Source organism: Megascapheus bottae, chromosome 22 (assembly GCF_031878675.1).
Source record: "Megascapheus bottae isolate mThoBot1 chromosome 22, mThoBot2.hap1, whole genome shotgun sequence".
NCBI lineage: Eukaryota > Metazoa > Chordata > Mammalia > Rodentia > Geomyidae > Megascapheus > Megascapheus bottae.
The window spans coordinates 2,871,493-2,878,784 of NC_143530.1; the positions used below are offsets into that span (position 1 = coordinate 2,871,493).

The 7,292-nt window shown below is 47.6% G+C and overlaps 1 protein-coding gene across 1 annotated transcript; it reads right to left on the reverse strand.

Annotated features, from left to right (window-relative positions):
• Positions 1-4,000: 4,000 nt before the first annotated feature.
• Il17a (interleukin 17A) lies at positions 4,001-6,633 on the reverse strand. The gene is made up of 3 exons (XM_090356512.1): positions 6,610-6,633; positions 5,097-5,302; positions 4,001-4,238 (listed from the first exon to the last, which is right to left on the reverse strand). Exons 1-3 carry the CDS (start codon positions 6,631-6,633, stop codon positions 4,001-4,003), a joined length of 468 nt encoding a protein of 155 aa, XP_090212638.1.
• Positions 6,634-7,292: the final 659 nt, after the last annotated feature.

Sequence of the window (7,292 nt, forward strand, 5' to 3'; positions counted from 1 at the left end):
GCTCCCCCAGGCCCAGAGCAGCACTGCTTCCTAGAGGCAAGCAGTGCCGTCAGCTTGTGCGTCCATTAGTGGACGAATGATGAGAAATACTGGGCGTGCTACACAGGGAAGTGTACCTAGCTTTGAGGGAGAACAAAGCCAGGTGGTTTGCAGGAGAGTGGAGGAACTTGAGTAGAAGAAGTCCAACTCACAAGAAATGGAATCTCTTCTCTCATAAGTAGAGTCTAGGTGGAAGGGAAGGACACCACATTTAAAGGGGTGTCTTAGGGTGTGGAGGGGGGAAAGCAGGAGGGAGGGTTAGAAAGTGTGGAGGGGTGAGTATGATCAAAGTGCCTTTTGTGCATGGGTGAAACTTCTTGTAATTAATATATACTAAATAAAAAACCTACATACAAAACCATAACCACAAACGCTACCACAACAAAAAGAAGGAACTTCCTAATTCCTTATGGGGTTGAGCCAGTCTGCCTGGACTCTGTCTTTCTGTGTTTGTCTGTCTATATCTGTCTATCTCTCGGTCTCTTGGGAAAACTTGCCTATGTTCGCCTTAGTCTAAGTCTAAGAGACTTTATTCTGGTATGTTCTGATCTGTTGGGGCTTAGTGCAAGAGGCCGGTCCAAAAGCATTTCATTTCCAAATCTACCTTGATTGATGGATTCCTCAAACCTCCACACACTCCTCTATCATTTGCTCGGTCAGTCAGTGACCTTGCTTCTTATTTAATTCAGAAAGCAAAGACAACCAGAAGAGGATTCCTGCAAGTCCAGCGTGCCTGCCCACCTTCCTGGGTCTGTGTCTGTCCATAATCTGACTGCAAACACAGCTCACACTGGGGCCTCGGAACCCTGGCTCCGGCCTTCAGCTCTCCTCACGTTAACAGCTTTAGAGCTCCTCCTTACTTCACATCACACCGACCTGCACCTAACATGCAATTTGTGGCGTATAGTTGTTGTTGGCTAGCCCTAGGACTTGAATTCAGGGCTCTCATTTGACCTTGTTAGCAGCTAGCACTTTACTGCTTGTGCCATGCCTCCAGTCCAGCATTTCATCAGTTGGAGATGGAGCCGAACTTTCCTACCTGGGTTGGCTTTGAACTCTATGTCTTAACCTCTCGAATATCTAGGATTGCAAGTGTAAGTCATTAGCACCCAGCTGTTTTTGAGTACAACTTAGCCAGACATCATATCTTTATATAGAATGCTGCTATTCATACATGGATTTATTATTTTTGTGAATTAAAAAGGTATATGCCTTCTTTAATATCACACTGAGTCCTCCAGGGTAACAGTATGAGGTTGTCTGCCCTGTACTGAGGCTTGAAATCAGGGCCTGGGCACTGTCCTTTAGCTCCTCTTTGCTTGTGGCTGGCATTCACTTGAAGCACAGCTCCACTTCTGGCTTTTTTTTTTCTTCTGGTTAATTAGACATAATAGTCTCATGGACTATTCTATTCAGACTTGTTTTGAATCAGTATCCCAAGTCTCAGATCTCAGCTTCCTGAGAGCCACTGAAGCCTGACGTGTGTGTGTGTGTGTGTGTGTGTGTTTCTAGTCCTGGGCTTGAACTCAGGGCCTGAGCACTGTCCTTGGACTTTCTCAAGGCTAGAGCTCTACCACTTGAGTTTCAGCACCACTTCTGGCTTTTTTCTATGTATGTGGTACCGAGGAATTGAACCTGGGTCTTCATGCATGCTAGGCAAGCACTCTACCACTAGACCAAACTCCCGGCCATATAATGTGTTTTTACACAATGTTTTATGGTCCAAGATTTTAGTTGCACATTAAGAAAAAGTTCTAGTTGGCGGGAGTGGGTGGTTCACATCTGTCATCCTAGCTATTCAAGAGGCTGAGATGTTGGGACTGTGGTTTGAAGCCAGAGGGGTCAGGAAAGTCTAAGAGACCTTTATTTCCAATTAGTCACAGAAAAAAGCTGGAAGTGGTGCTGTGGCTCAAGTGGTAGAGCACTAGTCTTGAGCAAAAGGAGCTCAGGGACAGCAACCAGGCCTAGACTTCTCAAGCACTGGGACTAGGAAAAAAGAAAAGGAAAGAGTTCTTGCTTTGACAACGAATGACAGGATGGTGTGAGTTCTGCATTTGGAGTCCTTTGGCCAAGAGTCTCCCTCCCTCCTGCTTCTTGGCAGTGAAACGGGCTGGAGGAGGAGGAGGAGGAGTCAGCCTTTGCCAGACCCTGCAGTGAGGGGCAGGTTAGGCCTTGGGTCTCCAGGAAGGCCAGGGCTGCTAATGATGAGCAGCCAGCCTGTCCCGGCGTCCTCTTCCTCCTGCACACCGGTGTCCACACCCGTTAGCGCGTGACTGAGGCTTCGTCACCAGCACTGCTCACGCTCGGTGTACGCCTGCTCCTCTCGTTACTCTTTCCAGGAGCTTCGGGGAGCAGCCAGCCTGAGGTGCTGGGGTAAGGCCCCTTTGATCTGAGCTGTTTTAGTCTCTTGCTCTTACCACAGAGGTGTCAGCTTCCCACCAGGAGTGAGCTTTGTGCTCTGAGAACCAGCAGTGCCCGACGTGCCCGACGTGCCCTACGTTAGAGGGTGAGGATGCACTGGTCAAAGGCCCACCCTCGAAGGCTCCTGGCCTCTCTGTGAGTGGCTAGCACTGATTTTTGTGGATGGGGCAGGGACAGGTTCTGTGCTTCCAGATCTAGAATGTATATGTTTCTTGGCAGAAAATAGGAAGGACACATTTGGTGTGTGCTCTCTCTCTTTCTGTCTGTCTGTCTGTCTGTCTGTCTGTCTGTCTGTCTGTCTGTCTGTCTCTGTCTCTCTGTATGTCTCTCTCTCTTTAACCATTTCCCCAGGATTATGACTGTGCTTGCTTAACCCTCCTTGGAGGAGCGATTCTCTGTGTGGCAATGCTTAGCGGGCTGGGAGCCTTCTCAGTCACCCTGAGGCACGCAGAATGAAGCTGCCCCTGGGTGGTTCAGAGGTGCTGCTGCTCAAAGCCTGTCTTGGTCTGCAGGTGGCTGCGCCTGCTCTTCCAGGTAGACGAGAGGAGAATACACTGAGGTACCGATGGCCTTTACTGTCCTTGGGGCATTAATGACGGGAGGTTTCCCCACCCCCTTCCAGGACAACCGAGGCTCTTACCTGAGATGACAGCTCTTGCATATAGCCTGTGCATGTTCCTTGTGCATCATGTTCTATACTGTTTGGAAGAGAATAATGATGAGAGGAAAAAGAGTCTGGACATGTTCAGGAAACGAGGAACCGTTGAAAGCCTGTCTAGGTTTTGGTCTTCCCTGGGCTGAACCTGAAGAAATGAGACCCACAGACAGGAGAGCGTACGGGTCTTAGTAAGAAGAATGAAGACATGCCTTTTCTTTCCAAACTTTATTATGACAGAGCAATTAATTACAGAACAGAGGGTTAGACTTGCCATCTCATACCAAAACCTTAATAACTTAAAAAACTTACTTAAATAAATAAGAAATAAGATTTAGTCTTTTTTTCGTATACTTTCAAGAGGAGAAAAATCTTATATCTCTATATTGTAAAAATTTGGAAATTTCCAATTGTTATTTAATCCTATCTAGGATCTCTTAAGTAGAGCTGAAAATAATTTTCCTTCACTTTTCTTAAAAGACTTAAGAAACATAAATAAATCCATAAATAGCTTATATAAATAGAGGGTATTTTTTTAAACCTTTTAAATAACAGGATTCACAAGTTTCAGGTCTTGTGTTCTTTAAAAACAAGCACAAAAAATAAGGTAGGCAATTCATTAAAAAGAAATAGTATGCCCTCAAGTTATATCAGGATGTATTAAATACATAAATAAATTAAGCCAGGAGCTAAGCAAAGGAGAAGCAAACTGCAGTTCCTTCTAAACTTCCTAGGCAGGCAGAAGAACAGAGCTGGGAGTGCAGCCTGCGCTGGTGTCTGCCAGGTGGTGCTCAGAGGCGCCCTCAAGGCGTCCGAGGAGCGTGGTCAGCGGGCAGGTGCGGGCAGGAGGAGGGCTGGGGCAGGGCCCGACCCCTGGGGGAGCTCTCAGGACGCGTGGCGGACGATGGGGGTGACGCAGGTGCAGCCCACCGCCACCAGCATCTTCTCCAGCTGGAAGGTGGGCGGGCAGTGCTGGGGCTGGCGTCGCAGCACCAGGATCTCGTGCTGGATGGGGACAGAGTTCAGGTGGTGGTCCACCCCGCCCTGCGCGTTGACACAGCCCAGGTGGCGGCACTCGGCCTCCCAGATCACAGCCGGGTATCGCTCGGGGTCCTCGTGGCGTCTGCAGGGGTGACAAGCCAGGGGGAGAGTGAATCCGGGGGGAAGCAGGAGGAAGAGCAAAGCATGGGAGATCAAGACTGATGAACGGCACGCGTTCAGGGCCATTGCGAATCAGATGGCAGTCTGCAGAACTGGCAAGGACACCTGGATTCTCTTCTTCCTTCCCTCCTTCCCTCCCCCTCAACCCCCAGGTAACCCAGTGCCCTGCTCACCACCCAGTTCCCACAACCTGCAACACTTGTATGGTAAAGCTCATGGAGCACTACAGAAAAGATGGTGAGGACTCTTGTTCCTAATTTCTTGGAAGATGGAACAAAATTGGGCAAAGACCACAGCTGTAAGCTTGTCCTGTGCGTGGTGATCGAGACCGTGGAACTAAACCAGGAGCAGAAATGTCCGACACAGTCCTTCTTCCCCCTGGAGTCGAGCTGTATTTTCTCAGGGTTTAGGCTGAGTAACTCCAGCCCAGGCAAGCACAGAAAACTTAGCCCATCATACTTATTTTTAACAGGCCTTGCTAATAATCCTAGTCTCTGGTAGCGACGATTCTACCCTTAATCCCCTGCGATTAGTCTCAATTCTAATAAGCATGATAAATACGAGGTAGTATTCGTGACAAATATTAGCATAGTTATCATTAATTGTGTTGGTTTGTCGTGTGACCAACAAAATGGAGCAGGGCAGGTGTTGACAGGTGAGTTAGTTGTTCAGTATGCAGGAAATTCACAGGGGGAGGCTGGAGAGTCACCGCTGTGTGTTGATGATTCTCAGGGAAGACCATGGCTCTCGGGAGAGTGAACGGCAGGCCCAGTGCCTAGGTTCTGCTTAGCCGGGATTTTTATCCCAGGTCCTTACTTACCTCAGAGTCCAAGGCGAGGTGGACCGGGAGGCGTAGCCACCGGACTTCTGGGAGCTCCCTTGGGGGCTGAGGGCAATGGGGATGCTCAGATTGACCTTCACGTCCTGCAGGACGTGCCCGGCCTCGGAGCTCGGGCAGCCTGGGCGTCGAGGCTCGATGCTTCTGGCCTCCACCATCGCCCCCACGCTCAGCCACAGCAGCAGTGTCTAGAAGGAAGGGGAGAGAGAGCCATGACATGAACAAGTTCCTCGTGATGATGGCTGAATCACGAATTGTAGACACTGAAACGTGCTATGCTTTAAGCAGTTCTGTGTGTTTAAAAAAAGTTAAAACCAAAATGCATAGAGGACCCAAGGCATGATAAAACCATGCAATTTTTGAAAAAGTAGTTCTCAACCTTCTTTGACTTAGGAAAGATAGGTTATACCTTGGCAAGAGGTAATCTGAGTACAAATGATAAGCCATGCCATGTTGTTGAGCTGTCAGTACATGCAGGCATGCTTTTCAGGTCTAAAGGAGAATGAGTGGCCTTGATTTTACAGAAGGACATGTCCTCTTGTATCCCGGATTTCTGTTCTATGATTCGAATCAACTCCCAGTGAAGCCAAAGGTACATCTTGTAAGAAAGAGCCCAGGGTTTTGGCATTCGTGCTGTAAATGATGCGTGGACCAGCGGCACTGGCTTTGCCTTGTGTTTTCTTTATTATCGACAGTTCTAAACTTAGCAACTAATGCATTGATTCTATATGAAGTCAGAGCTCAAGAAAATTCTTTACATTAGGTAGCTAGATTAGAAATTTTAAAAATATGGGCCAAGAGCATAGCCTAGTGGTAAGAGTGCTTGGTTAGCATGCACAAAGCCCTGGGTTCAATTCCTCAGTATCACATACTCAGAAAAAGCCAAAGTGGTGCTGTGGCTCAACTGGCAGGGCTCTAGCCTTGAACAAAAAGTGTCCAACGACAGTGCCCAGTCCTGAATTCAAGCCCCAGGACTGGCAAAAAAAAAAAAAAGAAAGAAAAATGTAAAGCATTTGAAGCATAGTTATACATACAAATTTATATAGTTTTGATATTCTAGGATTATGGTGCAAAATAATACTAATATACGTTGCTCCTATGGCTTTCCAGCCTTCAAGAACTATAATCTATTTTATTATAAATTAAAGAAAAGTACCATGTGAGAATTGCATTCAGTATTTGCACTCGGGAAAAAAAGATTCTCAAGAAAGATTTCTGTTTTTTCTTCCTAGACAGCACTGTGTTGTACTTTTTTTGTGGTTTGGCCCCAATTTAGCTATCTTTCAGTTTTGCTCTCATCTTTGAGGAGTGAGTGACGTGTACCAGCTCCTGACAGTCCTGCACACGGATTCTCCCCAGGCAGAGATTTCGTGTCTGATCCTACATGCCAGGCACCTCGGCTCTCCACAGCTAGAGCCCTGGTCAGCCGAAGCAGACGACCTAAGCACACGGCCCATCCCAGTGACGCGACACGGGCATGCCAGCACACACTCACCACAGACAGCATCCTGGGAGACATGCTTCCTGCTGGTCTTCAGGATTCGAGGAGCTCGTGCCTGCTCCGAGGTGGACAAAGTGAAGCTCTCCGTGTCGCCGTTTTATAGCGCTCTGCATCCTTTGTGGTCGCTTACGTCGATGTGTCATTATGAGATGGGGGCTGACACCATTCGGGTTAAAAGTTCCATGCCGAAATGAGGTCAGAAAAGAACCACTCCTTTCTGACGGGTAATACCTGCTTCGAAAGGGAAAAGGGAAAGGTAGAGTTTCTGGAGATTATGTCTGTTCTTCATTCTTCAGGGGACTGTCATGACTGGGAACCAGCAAAGCTGCTTTGCTGCGGGTCAATAGCATGTGTTTCTAGACATAGAAGAAGTTGCCACAGAGCTGAACTGCAACTTGTGGCTCATGGCAAATAAAAGTTTGACACGACACATAGGTCTTTAAGTGTCATAGACCTGGATTTTCCACTTGGTCTTTCCTCACTGCTGGTTCCATCCAGGGGTACAGTGATGGTGGCTGAAGTATTACCCAATTACCCATTGGGTAATTGCATGGTATCCCATGCATGCATGCATCCATCCATAAACCCATGTACACATGCATGCACACATTCATCCATCTCCATGAGGTGAGGAATGAGTTTTATCAGTAGATTTTGATTAAACAGAAGACTCTCTT

What these genes read in the sequence shown, in the direction of transcription:
- Il17a (XM_090356512.1), bottom strand. Translation starts at nt 6,633, where the DNA reads ATGTCTCCCAGGATGCTGTCTGTG. An exon ending in CTCCCAGGATGCTGTCTGTG is followed by an intron (nt 5,303 to 6,609) that starts GTGAGTGTGTGC and finishes CCTTCCTTCTAG; the next exon opens with ACACTGCTGCTGTGGCTGAG. An exon ending in ACCTCGCCTTGGACTCTGAG is followed by an intron (nt 4,239 to 5,096) that starts GTAAGTAAGGAC and finishes TCACCCCTGCAG; the next exon opens with ACGCCACGAGGACCCCGAGC.